The following is a 12,764-nucleotide window of genomic DNA, read 5'->3' on the forward strand; positions in this document are numbered from 1 at the left end:
CACATGATGTTACTAGACTATGAAATGACATCGACTTCGAGTTCATTCAACGCGTTCCGATGCCTAGTCTACTTACCCCCACTTCGTAGTAAGCTTTGCCAACTTTGGATCTGGTAATGCAATCGATGCTCGCTTCAGAGTATTGTAGGATCAACAATGCCCCTTCAAATGAAGATGTGACCACTAGAAGTGTGGTCACACAGTAATTACAAGTTTACAATCATACATGTCGGAAGTTAGAGCACTAAATGACATCGCCGGGCAGCGTTGAAATTGGACGCTGGAAGGCTTCAATCAATTTGTACGCTATCCAAAGAGCACAGGTCTTGAGAAAGTCCATCATCTAACGCGTGCTAGTGCCACCTTGGCTACCCTCAACTGCATCATCCGTCGATGTGCTGCTCGCGAATGTCTGTTGAGACCCCCTTCAAATGCCCAAGTAGCGTCTCTGAATGCCTCGATTTTCGTGTCCGTTGCCAAGACAGAGTATTGTCGAAGAAGCAATGCACCTCCAGGCTTGAACAAAGTATGAGACTTTCGTTACGTGGCATTCAAATTCAACACGTACGTGTTCTTTCATGTAGTCAGTTGCATCTACAGCAAATCCATTCAAGAGGATGATGCAGGCAGTGGGCTTATTTTTGATGAACGCGCCCAGTCGGTCCGTATCCCATACCTCACCGTCCCATGATTGTTCTATGTAATAGTCATCATCTACATGAGCATGAGCTTTGTGCTCCATGTATTTTTCGGCATGCTTGATGTCATCTTCGTGCGCTCTGCGCAGGCCGGTGACGAGCCCCAGGCGATGCAAGATAAGTATAACCCACTTAGAGGGATCCCAATCGAAGAGTGCAGGACCCGATCGGAAGTCATGCGGGAATGCGTGCTATAAGACGTGAAACACGTCAGGGCAGGCAAACAACAGGAAGGATCTAATAGTTGGCCCATACGTGCTGACGAGACAGGTGAGTGCCAAGTCACGTACCAACACAAGGAAACCTACGAAATTATGATTACCCTCTCCCGCAGTAAGCAGTGCCAAAATCTATATTGATCAAGTTAAGCAATGAGATAACTTCAACATCTCCTCGGAAGACTGACCCAATTCGTGCGTGACGTGTTATCATCAGAATATGGTTGCAAGCCATCCCAATGAGCGAGCCTGCTCGTGAGATGAATTTGATTGACGGCATGGTGGTCATCAAGGCACTTACGAATTTACCAAGAAGGTGCAATGCCAAACTGCGCGTCGAATAAACATGAGTGTTCATAAACAACAAGTAGGGATACATTCACGAGTGCCAACTTACTGAGCAGTCGGGAAACAAGTCCTCCCCAAATATAACCGCCCCATGGGTCTCCCCAAAGGAGGCCAAGCACAGTGGGGAGGACGAAGCCGAAAGAAAGGGCCAGCGGAACTGATCAAAAAAAGGTTCGTGCCGTGAGTGCGTAATGAACCTGTAAGGGAAACAACGAAATCACCATAATATTTGTGTTGGAAGCACACGACTACGCCACAGTGATGAGTACGGGAAGATGTTCAGTGTCGCGCAGATTTACCTGGATCACGCTCGAGATCTTCTCTGTCAATCAGTTCCAGCCGCTCATACTTGGTCTTGTAGAATATCCAGCCAACGTGCGAGAATACAAGCCCGCGGGTCGCAGAATATCTGTATCCCACTTCTCAGATGATTTACACCAGCATCTCGGTGATCTCGACTTACGGGTCATGAACGTCGTCGTCCGTGAACCGCTGGACGTTCAGAACATAGTAAGGACCAATATTAGATGACAGTTCAAAGTCGTCGTACATGGTGTAAACGATGTCTCAGACACCTGTTATAAATTTCCATTAGATTGTTCCTAGGAGAGCAGAGCGTACGTACCACCACTGTATTCGTGAACCCCATTGAGCATGATGAACTTAGTAGAACAAAAAAGAGCAGACCTTGATGGACCCTTGCATAGCACTAGTTCCAAGTATAGCTAAAGCCAGCCGCACACCGAAGGTCGCTCTAAAAGCACGATGGGAGTAAAGGCGGTGGTAGCCAACTGTTACACTAGGGTCGTGCATCAGCGCATGGGCACTCTGCTCTCGATCGCAAGTAGACCTGTGATCCTGCAACTTACCCAAAGGAGGCCAGCTGCCATAACACCACAGTCATGGCCAGTATCTGCCAGGAAATGAATTGAGGAGGTCGAACATAAACGCCGTAAGCTGCCGCAAGATGGACGCCGACAAAGAAGAAGGCATTGCTCCACCAAATGGACGAGTCTTTAGCAGGGGTCGTAGTAGACATGGACAGATGAGAGCACCCGTTGACGAAAGTTGCAGGCGAGATGGTGTGAGTGAAAACAACAGTTGACGGCAGGCTGATATTCATCTCAGATCTCGTAACACCTTCGGCGTCATACTCGGTTTGATCGGTTACCCGCCACTCGGCTCCCGAGGCCCCCGACTTGTAAACATTTCTTGAACATCAAGGTCGAGTTGAGTGCTGCGAATTGCACCGGACAATGAAGAAAATACTCGCATTCACCGCATTCAGACATTCAGCATCGGCCTAAAATATCATCCACACACTCTCTGACTTCTCTGACGGCTCTTTCATCCGTCCGCCAAATGTCCCACTCACCTCGTCCACTTCCCATGCCGAGCCCAGCCGGCTTATGTGCCATTCCTCCTTCAATCCACTCCCCTCCGCTCATATGCATCTCTGAAAGATTGTGTGGAAGCAGCACGTCTAGGACTCCACGCACCGTTCTGGGGTTGATACCTGATCCAGGAAGGATTTCGGGAGTAGGCGAGTCAGCGTGCTTCGATCGCGCCTTGAGGAGAGGAATAATGAGCTCGGGAGCTGTCGAAACACTCGGTGCGTGGCCGCTGGATACGGTGCGAGTTATTCAAGGATAGAACTCGATGATGGCGAGGGCCGACCTTGTGAGGATGCGGGTAATGCCTCGAATTCCGGATAGATCACGATATGCTAGTGCCGCCGACAGCTCTACGACTTTGTTCACAGCCTTTCTTCTATGAATCGGACCCACCTTCAGATGCATCTCGTGTCATGTCGAACGCTCTATGGAAGCAGACTGTCGCCTCGTTAAGATTATCCCGCGCCCTGATCAGAATGAGGGCGTACCTTGCAAGGGTATCGCTGCCTCCACAAGTCTCCGTGATCATCACATGGAAATCATTTAAACATACACAGATACCCATGCGAGCTGCTTAGAAGGCTCACCTCATGGTCCGAGCCACGTCTACAGTTCCATCGCTCTTCAACAGACCCATCACGACTCCTTGTGCGCCCGCCTTTTTGAACAGCCTGATGTCTTCAAGCATGACATCGGTCTCTGCATCCGTGTAAAGGAAGTTGCCCGTTCGTGGTCGAACCATTACCTGGTCCGTTGGAGATCAGAGATTGCCTCGGTCACGGAGAAAGAAGTGCTAACCATGATCGGTATGAATCTTTGAATTGATTTGCGCACTGCATTGAAAAGGCCCATCGAAGGCGTCGTCCCGCCCCCAATCGCTAAGTTTCCGCAGAGCTCGAGCCGATCAGCTCCACCGTGCACAGCACTGCGAATTCAAATGTCAAAAAATCAGCAGGATGAGCAGCAACAGCGTGGCGACTTACTTGATTGCAGACTCTACCGAATCAACACATACTTCTACCAAGATCTTTGATGAATTGTGGTCAAGCGACATACATTCACCTACTAAAGCTAGGAGGACCTAAGTTTGGCTACAAAAACATACGAAAAGGCATTGATTTGCGCAAAACTAAGGGAGGACTCGTTAATATATCCAAATTTGGTAAGTCCAGAACTAGAATAACTTGCCATGGCGCTTCGGTGGTTGACCTCCATCAGTCCTCCATCTTCCATGAGTGCATGAGGATCGAGACACGTGCAACGTCCCTTCAAGCCCTTCTTACTGAGGGGTGCTCGACGTCGGTTATCCAGCTCGTAAGTGAGATCTCTTTTATCGACATACATACTCGAATTCTGCAGGTGAATCTCACTCCCTGAGATTGGTAGCGTAATAAGCATCCCTTCTTCACATAGATCAGCCTTGTACAAGCATCAGTACGCAATTCTGAGGGCCAGTCACCTCGTTGGGTTTCATCTGACGTTAGCTTTGCTTAATTGTCTCGACATCACAGCTCTCTTCATAACACGCAAGGCTTATCTTGCCAAAATAGCTGGAATCCGGCACGCAATCCGCCCAACCCATCAATCCTACACCTCGTTTCTTTTAGAACCTACTCGACTCATCCTTTTTCGGTAAGAAGCTCTATGTTGTGGAGCATTTCTGTCGTCCCGGACTTCGTCGCATTTCGCTTGGGAATACTTGTATCACCGAAATGCTTAGCTGCTCTGCAGCTTCCATAGGTTTTCCGGTCTATGGGCGAGCCTATTAAATACCGCTTGACCGCATCGCAATAACGAGATCGTTTTCTAGATGTGGCCTTGACGACATCTTGCAGGAAGCTTGCAACAGACAGAGCGAGGCTCTAGCTGGCTCTGGAGACATATACACTTCATCGGTTTAAAATTTAAGTCGCACTCCAGCATGATACCTTCCATACGAGGTAAGTAGGCAAAACAACATGCCCACGGACAGATACGGACACCGTTTCAGTCCAAATGGATTTGTCTCCCGCTCGCGAATGCGGTCGTCAAGCCCACGCTCCACGGGACTAACTTCTTTGTGGGGCTCGCGACTCGCCTGACGCTGGAGAAAGCCTACGGAAGTCGCTAAGCAGCTTCCCCATCTATCCGCTGAACCCCTTTTGCCTTTGGCGCATGGGATTTCTGAGCCCACTTTTTGGAGATGTATGAACGAAGATTCATATAAAGCGGAAAGCGATAATACAGGAATGTATCAAGTCCTGCCTTCTCTCTCCACCTATCTCCTCGATCCGGCATCGCCCTCTGCCTCTCTTTACATTCTGACTGTCCAAACGCACTCCTTTCCGTCCACCGACATAGCCATTCTCATCAAAAATGATCTTCTCCCGCACGTTCACCGCTCTCGTTCTTGTCGCGCTCTCTGTGCACGTTTCAGCTTTGCCAATGCCCGCTAACTTGGTGAGTATCTATGTCGCCCATCGCTTACTCTTGACAGGCCTGACCGGGTGACGATATACAGGGCATCGTCGCAAAGAAGGTTGGGTCTATCGTAAGTTATCTCTGACCGCCGCCTTGGGAAGGTATATTGATTAGGATGCATTATAGTCCACAAGGGATAGCACTACGTCTGTGATCACAGACCCTATCTCTGGCGTGGTCAAAACGGTTGAGGGCATTGCCGCTCCTGTTGTCTCTACTGTCGAGGGCGCTGTGGCTCCTGTGGGTGTATCCCTCAATTCTACATCAATGACATACATGTCCATGTCGCCTTCTATCAGATTGTAGATGCCCTCCTTCGCCGTCAACTTGATGGTGTCACCAACACACTTGGCAATGTCGTGAAGACCGTTGAGGGTGTTGCACAACCCGTGAGTATCAAAACCTTGAAGCGGGCTGGCTAGCTGACCTCGACGGCATTGAACTTTCGTAGATTGTGAGCACTGTGGAGGGTGTCGTAGGTGGCGTTGTTGGTGGCGTTTTGCGCCGTGACGGCCCACTTCCCACCGTCGTTGGTGGTGCCGTGAACACTGTCGAACAACTGGCTGGTCCCGTTGTGAGCACCGTCGAGGGCGCTGTCGCACCCGTATGTTCTTTCCTACACCGGTGGTATATTGATCGCACTGACGCAACATATACCTAAAAGGTCGTCGGTGGGCTCCGCCGTGATGCGGTCACTGACACTATTGGTGGTGTTGTCAGCACTGTCGATGGAATTGCGACACCGGTTGTATCGACCGTTGAAAGTGTGGTCGGGGGTATCCTCCGCCGCGACGTAGTCACTGACATTGTCGGTGATGTCGTTAGCACTGCCGATGGCATTACTTCGCCAATCGTGAACCCCGTCGTATCGACCGTTGATGGCGTTGCAGATGGTCTCCTTTCTCGCGATGCCATCACCGATACCATTGGCGGCGTTGTTTCGACTGTTGAGGGTATCGCTACACCTATTATTGAGCCCGTTGTCTCCACCGTTGAGGGTGTTGCCAGTGGTCTTCTGCGCCGTGGCGCTCTCACTGATACAGTCGGCGGGGTTGTCTCCACTGTCGAGGGCGTCGCAGCGCCTGTCGTTGCTCCGGTTGTTTCAACTGTCGAGGGCGTCGCTGGTGGACTCCTCTAGTCAAATGCTCTCCTGCACCGTGTTGTAACTCCTCCATATTGTATGATACCCTCCTACAGATACCACTCCTCTTCGCTTTCGCCTCGTCTCTCTGTCATCTGCTACTGGTTGCGCGCGCAATATCGACGTGTCCTTGCTCTTGTGTATGTACCCATCGGTGGATGCGTTTCGATTAATATCGAGAAAATCCAAATATTTGGTAAATTTCCAAGAGCGTTGCCGCAGAGACTAGTACGTCAATAATGTTGGAAATAAAATTTAACCCACTCCAACAAAGACTGCTCCAACAGCTTTTGTCTTGTGCTGCGCGTATCATGTTCTACAAATTGGTAATGACAAGAGTTCACCATACTGAATTTGATAATTTATGACATTGTGTATTGATTTGCGACGTTGTTGCCATCGCCAATGCGGTCAAGACAACACTAGAGATCATCTTGACTCTTGCTCCCATCATCCTTCTGATAACAAATATCAACTAGCATGGAGCGACGAAACGCTATGATCAGCAGCTACTCAGTCGATAGCGGATTGTTATATGGCATCGACATGACTCGACATGATGGCCAACGAGATGCTCCAAGGGAGTCTAAAGAGACCTGGAGGTGCTTTGCTGCTGCCCATAAGTCATTTTTGACACAATTAACTGACTATCTCCGAGACCGATGCGGTCACTCTCAACGGACTGATGGTGAGCTCTCCATGACATGATGCGAAATCATACGCCGTGAAACCAGCTGGGGTGGAGGCCTTGATCATGGTCGCATCACGAGCGGTTTCTCATCAAGTTGATTACAACGAGCCCTCTGGCGACAATATCATGATCGGGGCCTGTGATTGCCTGGCTGCACAGGATTGCGCTGTCTTATAAAGAGGTCAGTAGACAAGTTTTCAATTGTCTCATTCTTGTCCTCTTGATCACTCTCTATCTCTACACCATGTCGAATTACGCAGAGAAAAAGGATGGCTGGCCTTCCCAGTATGCCAGTCCCCCTCCCAACCCTGGATACGGTGGTTACCAGCAGCCTCAGCAGCAATACGGGCAATATCAGCCGAATGCACCCTCACAATACCCTCAAGGTGCCTCATACACGCAGAGCGCTCCATACTCGCAGGATGTCCCTTATCAACAACTTCCCCCAGGCTACCAGCAATCCCCTTATTCTCAGAATCAGTATGGCGCACCCCCTCAGGGCTATGGCGCACCCCCTCAAAGCTACGGCACGGCACTCTCTCCTCCTCAAGGCTATGGCTCAGCGCCCCCTCCCCAAGGCTACAGCACGGCACCCCTTCCCCAAGGCTACAATGCCGCACCCCCTCCCCAATCTTATAACAGCGCTCCTCTCCAGGCTCATTCTGCTCCTTCATCTCAGCAGCAACCCGCTTACCTACAGCAGCCTCAGTCCGAAAAGCGGCACTCGGTCGTGTTCAAGTTCTCCGGCACCAACGCGACCATTTTGAATTCTCAGGTTAACGACCCGTGGGGCAAGTCGCCATTCCATGTGAGCACGCCAAACAAGAAGGCCACCTCCTTCCGCGCGGCAGACGGTGCTGTCATTGCCCTTGTCGACTGGGACCACTCGAGTCCTGTGATGGAATTTCGGGGGAAGAAGATCAAGATCAAGGAGTGGCTACCTCTCAAGAAAGACGACAAGACGTCGTGCGTTGTTTTATCCTTGACTTATATGCTCCTTATTGGATAATAACACGGCTATCACAGACGGACGTTCGTCCACGAGGGCAAACATTACGATTGGATCACCCGCGAACAGACCGTCTATGTACGTTTGAAAGCATCAGCATCAGCATCTCGTGTATTGATTACTCTCGTGCTTCAGCTTGAGCCATCGGACAGACCCGGACACCACATCGCCATTTGGCGTGACCCAACTGGTGTAACCGAACTCGAGGTCTTCCAAGAGGCGCTCGTTACTGCTGGCATGCTCGAGGCCTGCTTGTTGGCCGTTGTGCTCATGCAGAGCGGGAATTCGCTTGGTGACGGATCATCGGGATCGTATTATCCATCTGTTGGCATTGCGATTGGCACCGTGATAGGCGGATTGCTGTCACACTAGAGTTTTGCATTGCCAGTGGTGATCTAATGCACAAGTATTCAACGTTTTAACAGCAACATTGTATGAATGCAAGAAAGAGCTTGAGCCGACTGCCATAAATGTATCGATAGCGAAGGAGCGTGAAGCCACCTAAAAGTCTGTAGTCGAGCGTCACACAAGTTACCTATATATTCCATATGGTTTCGTTGTCCGGGCACTCGTCGATTCAAGACCTGTGATCTGCATGATCATGGATCCAGGTTCACCGGTGCTCCCAATGAAATCTTTGTAAAGCCGGATTCCCAATCAACATTTGGGCCTGGAGCTTGAATTGTGAAGTTGTGTATGTCTACGAAATATCTGGCGCAAGCGTGCTCATTGAGGAGGGTCTACATGAACGTAACAAGGGTATTGGAAAAGGTCGTGTAAGACGAGAGCGTCGTTGTAGTGGCATGAGATAGCATGAGATGCTCAACTGAGGTTTTCATCTCTCTTAGTGTCAGCGGCCATGACGACGCGCTTGGTCTCTTCTAGCACGGCATGCACTGCTTTGAGTATGCTGAGCATCATCTCCAAGAGAATGATACGAGAGGCTGACCTGTATCCTTATAATTACTTCCCTTCTGCTGCAGGTTTTCAAAGCTGACGACCAATTTCTCTTCTTGAGCACGGAGCGTACTTTCCTCTGCTTGCAACTTCTCCGTCTCTAGTTGGAGGCGTGAAAGCGCAGTTGTAATATTCTCGCGCAAGACTCGGATGCTTGCGATTTCCTTCTGAAATGCATTCCTCGCGTCATCCCAAGCATTGCCTGCATATTATCTTGGCCCATCTGCGCATGAATAAGTGCGAAGGACACTTACCTGCAATTTCTGTAGCATACAGAATTTGATCGTACTTGGACATGTGGTCAGACCAGTCGCGATCCATAGCCCATGACACGACCTTCTGGGAAACTCCGCTGCCCATGCGTCCATCCGACTGCTTAAGACTGCTACGTCTACGGGGTAAAGTAGGCCGCGAGGGCCCCTCATTCAGGGCGTCCTGAAATTCTGCATAAGAGGCTGGTTCGTAGTGTCCTTTAGGGGGAAGACTTGGAGGAATAGAGCTGAATTCTGACCCCTCATAGGCCATGTGAGGTTCTGGCGGCGGTACCGGTCGTGGAATGGGCATCTCAGTGACTGGGTGGGGCATGTCGACTGGTGCGGTCTGCAAGTTGGTGCTCGGTGGATGATAAAGGCGAGGAAGTGGATCGGGGGATATAACATCTGGACGGGTCGGGGGTTCCTCGACACGTTGCTCGATACTTAGATCGTGTGGATTAGTGAGACGGGACGAGGTGATCGTCGAGCCCTCTTCGACAACGGGAGAGAGATGGGCTGCGCGAGCGGAAGAACTTGGACCTTGGTATTCCCCATGCCTATGATTCTGCGTTCCTGACGATGTGCGCGAGTGTGCTGGGGAAGGAGATTGCACTGTGCTCTGAGAAGATGCCGAGGAGCGCTTCCTTACGGTCACGCCGGCTCTTGTCGATATTCGTTGCGATACCGAGGAGCGGCTGACTTGCCCTTGACGGCTGGAGCGGGTAGTGGGCGCATGGACTTGTGCAAGTTGCACATGTGTGGATGACGAATGAGTGGAATGAGGTGAATGGGACCTCGCCCGGATGGTCTCTGTCGTATACTTCGCATTGCCCTCGGCGGTGCTGACACTGAAACCCTCCATCTTCAACCACTTCTCCATTTCCTTCAAGCGGAATTCATTTGGGGCGTAGAGATCACGGAAAGGGGTGCCCGGAGGTGCTGGGGCAGAGACACGGGAAATACGTTGGCATTTCCGAATCATTCGATCCTTCAGATGTCGGATTTCGATGATGCGCTTCCAAGTTGCACCACGGCCTCTTGAAAGTTCAATGTTCTCTGCTTTCAGCAACTGAGCATACATTTGAGCGGTCTTGGGAGGAAGCAAAGCCTGCCAGGTGATTATATAGATTGATAAGTATGTATGGAACATCGGGGCGAATGTCGCACCCGCAGTTCGCCTGGAGTGTCTGTGCACTGAAGCCATCGCGTTCCTGACTTCGTCCTAGGGTCGGGGGGCTCTAGCTGGCCTCTGACGGGGCTCGGCTGATAGTAATCCAAAGGCTGATCTGGTATGGATGCCATGAACGCCTGTCGACAGAGGAGATGAGGGGATGTGGACTGCAGTAGAGGGGAGGGGTCTTAATATGAGCGAAGGCCGGCTTGCAAGAATCTGATGGCTCACGCATTGTTTCCTCGCTGAAGATGCCAAACATGTACACGATGCACTTTGTTTGCATCCCGTTTGTATGTAATTTTTACACGTGCACAGGTGGAATACGGCTTGTGAACTATTGTATTTTCTCGGGCATAAGTACGCTCAGTATGCCCTTATAGCGACCGCCTTTCGTCGTGTAAGTTCACAGCAAGTTGCCTGCATCGACCATACGTGATTGTTTTCATGTTCAAGCGGTTTGATCATTCAACAAGTTTCGCATATTGACCATCCCAGGGCCAGTGTGGTACAGCAATAAATCATTATACGCCAAAGTAGGTTGTGCCAAACGGTTGAGATTTATCGCTCTTTCAGCAACCTGTGATGGTATAGGTTTCTGCAGTAGGGAGGCCAGTACTGGTGAGTGTGCAGGAGAGCGTGGGACAGTCGGCCAGGTATAGACCGGACGGTGGTTATCACGTTGTAAGAGGTTCCCCACACTCGCGTCTGCAGCTTGGGCTCAGCCTAGTTCGCCTCGGTCCATTGTCTCGCTTTCAATGTCGTCTGCCCTCGCTCGTTATGAGTCTTTTTTAATCAACAACGTGTCTACAATATCTTCGGTCGAGTCTACCTTGCGTTCGATCACATGGCTTCTCCCCGGAAGATTCAAGGATGCGGAGCTGGCCTCTGAAGCTTGTGAGTTTAGACACCTCCTTTCTCATGTTTTGACTGGATGAACCGAATTACACAGTATCGGCCTTGCTCAATAGTCTGAGCCTATATCACGACACCTTGTTAGCGAAGATAATAGATGCGGACCCCAAACAAAGACCTCTCATACCACCTTCGTTGCATACGCGCTACACACGAGCATGGACCGACAACCTCCGGTACCGGTGGATAGCTAGGGTGCTTGAGCTTACAAGATTCGTCGAGCTTCTGATCGAAATGGGCTTGCGCAGGAGGGTCTCCGCCAAAGGCCGGTGGAGAGGCATCATCGTGCTGGAAGCGGTCAAGTGCGTATTTTTCTGTCTCGTTCGATGCTTGGGTCTCACAAAATATACGACTGTAGGGCTATCCTTCGTCTAATTCTTCTCCGAACCACGCGCCGTCCTTGCCTCTCGCCCCCTATCCCCGAAAGAGACCTCGATCCCGCCAATCTCCCATCAGTATCTACCACTTCGTCGCCCACCCTCGTGGCTTCCTCATCTCCTCCCTCGCCCCCAGGCACACCTGAACATCTCAGGAACAATCACGTACCACTACTTCCTCATCCGCTCCTTGCTTCATCACCGCCCCCTACAACGAAGCAGACTTCGTCCGTAGAGGACTATATACTTTCGAAAGCACTGACCACCTCTTCCGTGAAAACACCAACCTCTCTTGTCAAACCTCTGGTTTCGCCAAAAGACTGGCTGGCCGAAGGTCTTTATATTATACGACCTCTTGTTTACGGTGCGCCTCACGCACTCACTCTTGTGATTTCTGCTGAGACATTACCTCACGATAGCAATATTACTCTCCAACGATCGACGCACAAATCGTCCCTTGTTTACATCCCTTGCTATTGAGCTCGTCTCTCGGCATCTTCGTCGTATCCCGTCCAATTCCTCAGCTCTCGAGCGGCAAGAATACTCCCGCCGGGATAGAGATCTATTCTGGTACCTCTTGCGAGGCTCCGTGTGGGAGAACTGGACTAGGTAAGAACACCTTAATTAATGGATTACTCTTTCAATTTTAACGTGCTTGGCTGTGTTGCAGGCCCAAGCTTTCGACATTTGCAGATGGCACTGCAAAAATCCCTTTCCTGAATCTATTTGGTGGTCTCTTGAAGGATTGGATGCCCCTGATCGACGAGTACTATTACTGTACGTCCCTGCGCGTGTGTCATCATCAGCGCCTAACCTTCCCTCTTTTGATCCTAGACACGGCCTCATAGCATGGATGCGTTAGTCTGCATGAGAGGACTGTCAGTCGTCGCTGCCATTTTCTGGGTTTTTGCTATGTACACCATCCCACTTGAATTATCACCGTATCATCACAACATCTCCGGTCTCGACCTGCCACAGAATGCTTGGCAAATCACCATATTGACTTGAAGCTTATGGTGATGCGTAAGTTCAATTGCTCGAACAGGAATCTGCGAGACATCGCAGAATAACCTTACGTATATGCTGGCAGGTTCTGTGAATTCCGATCCTAGCCTCAATCGATCAACCCAC

At 50.5% G+C, this 12,764-nt stretch overlaps 6 protein-coding genes across 6 annotated transcripts; 3 read left to right on the plus strand and 3 right to left on the minus strand.

Annotated features, from left to right (window-relative positions):
* Window positions 1-144: 144 nt before the first annotated feature.
* HETIRDRAFT_431593 (uncharacterized protein) lies at window positions 145-2,332 on the minus strand. The gene is made up of 13 exons (XM_009542798.1): window positions 2,134-2,332; window positions 1,952-2,063; window positions 1,890-1,894; window positions 1,815-1,839; window positions 1,728-1,756; window positions 1,564-1,673; window positions 1,486-1,512; window positions 1,314-1,421; window positions 1,218-1,245; window positions 1,105-1,165; window positions 1,007-1,048; window positions 569-889; window positions 145-516 (listed from the first exon to the last, which is right to left on the minus strand). Exons 1-13 carry the CDS (start codon window positions 2,301-2,303, stop codon window positions 340-342), a joined length of 1,215 nt encoding a protein of 404 aa, XP_009541093.1. The 5' UTR covers window positions 2,304-2,332; the 3' UTR covers window positions 145-339.
* A 224-nt stretch (window positions 2,333-2,556) lies between these two features.
* Window positions 2,557-3,712, minus strand: HETIRDRAFT_40967 (copper homeostasis protein; the record flags this gene model as incomplete). Its single annotated transcript, XM_009542026.1, has 5 exons — window positions 2,557-2,872; window positions 2,942-3,031; window positions 3,246-3,403; window positions 3,457-3,583; window positions 3,642-3,712. The coding sequence occupies 5 exons, from the start codon at window positions 3,710-3,712 to the stop codon at window positions 2,557-2,559; spliced, it is 762 nt and encodes a 253-aa protein (XP_009540321.1).
* A 1,301-nt stretch (window positions 3,713-5,013) lies between these two features.
* HETIRDRAFT_447745 (uncharacterized protein) lies at window positions 5,014-6,256 on the plus strand (the record flags this gene model as incomplete). Its single annotated transcript, XM_009542799.1, has 6 exons — window positions 5,014-5,097; window positions 5,159-5,188; window positions 5,245-5,358; window positions 5,418-5,507; window positions 5,570-5,722; window positions 5,783-6,256. 6 exons carry the CDS (start codon window positions 5,014-5,016, stop codon window positions 6,254-6,256), a joined length of 945 nt encoding a protein of 314 aa, XP_009541094.1.
* A 938-nt stretch (window positions 6,257-7,194) lies between these two features.
* Window positions 7,195-8,378, plus strand: HETIRDRAFT_456866 (uncharacterized protein; the record flags this gene model as incomplete). The annotated part of the gene is made up of 3 exons (XM_009542800.1): window positions 7,195-7,916; window positions 7,977-8,037; window positions 8,095-8,378. 3 exons carry the CDS (start codon window positions 7,195-7,197, stop codon window positions 8,329-8,331), a joined length of 1,020 nt encoding a protein of 339 aa, XP_009541095.1. The 3' UTR covers window positions 8,332-8,378.
* On the minus strand, window positions 8,293-10,472 carry HETIRDRAFT_469000 (uncharacterized protein; the record flags this gene model as incomplete). Its single annotated transcript, XM_009542801.1, has 5 exons — window positions 8,293-8,699; window positions 8,787-8,855; window positions 8,909-9,118; window positions 9,171-10,278; window positions 10,338-10,472. 5 exons carry the CDS (start codon window positions 10,470-10,472, stop codon window positions 8,686-8,688), a joined length of 1,536 nt encoding a protein of 511 aa, XP_009541096.1. The 3' UTR covers window positions 8,293-8,685.
* Window positions 10,473-11,090: 618 nt separating this feature from the next.
* HETIRDRAFT_377946 (uncharacterized protein) lies at window positions 11,091-12,587 on the plus strand. The gene is made up of 6 exons (XM_009542802.1): window positions 11,091-11,238; window positions 11,294-11,558; window positions 11,615-11,997; window positions 12,053-12,242; window positions 12,304-12,410; window positions 12,468-12,587. Exons 1-6 carry the CDS (start codon window positions 11,100-11,102, stop codon window positions 12,479-12,481), a joined length of 1,098 nt encoding a protein of 365 aa, XP_009541097.1. The 5' UTR covers window positions 11,091-11,099; the 3' UTR covers window positions 12,482-12,587.
* Window positions 12,588-12,764: the final 177 nt, after the last annotated feature.

The sequence above is a fragment of the Heterobasidion irregulare genome (genome assembly GCF_000320585.1).
Source record: "Heterobasidion irregulare TC 32-1 unplaced genomic scaffold scaffold_01, whole genome shotgun sequence".
Taxonomy (NCBI): domain Eukaryota; kingdom Fungi; phylum Basidiomycota; class Agaricomycetes; order Russulales; family Bondarzewiaceae; genus Heterobasidion; species Heterobasidion irregulare.

Bases quoted from the DNA above. Each gene is read 5' to 3' on its own strand.
- HETIRDRAFT_431593 (XM_009542798.1), bottom strand. From the start codon at position 2,303: ATGTCTACTACGACCCCTGCTAAAGACTCGTCCATTTGGTGGAGCAAT. The intron at 1,674-1,727 runs GTAAGTCGAGAT...AGTGGGATACAG, and splicing joins GACGACGACGTTCATGACCC to ATATTCTGCGACCCGCGGGC. The intron at 1,166-1,217 runs GTAAGTGCCTTG...TCTCACGAGCAG, and splicing joins TGCACCTTCTTGGTAAATTC to GCTCGCTCATTGGGATGGCT.
- HETIRDRAFT_377946 (XM_009542802.1), top strand. From the start codon at position 11,100: ATGTCGTCTGCCCTCGCTCGTTATGAGTCTTTTTTAATCAACAACGTG. The intron at 11,559-11,614 runs GTGCGTATTTTT...ATACGACTGTAG, and splicing joins ATCGTGCTGGAAGCGGTCAA to GGCTATCCTTCGTCTAATTC. The intron at 11,998-12,052 runs GTGCGCCTCACG...ACCTCACGATAG, and splicing joins TATACGACCTCTTGTTTACG to CAATATTACTCTCCAACGAT.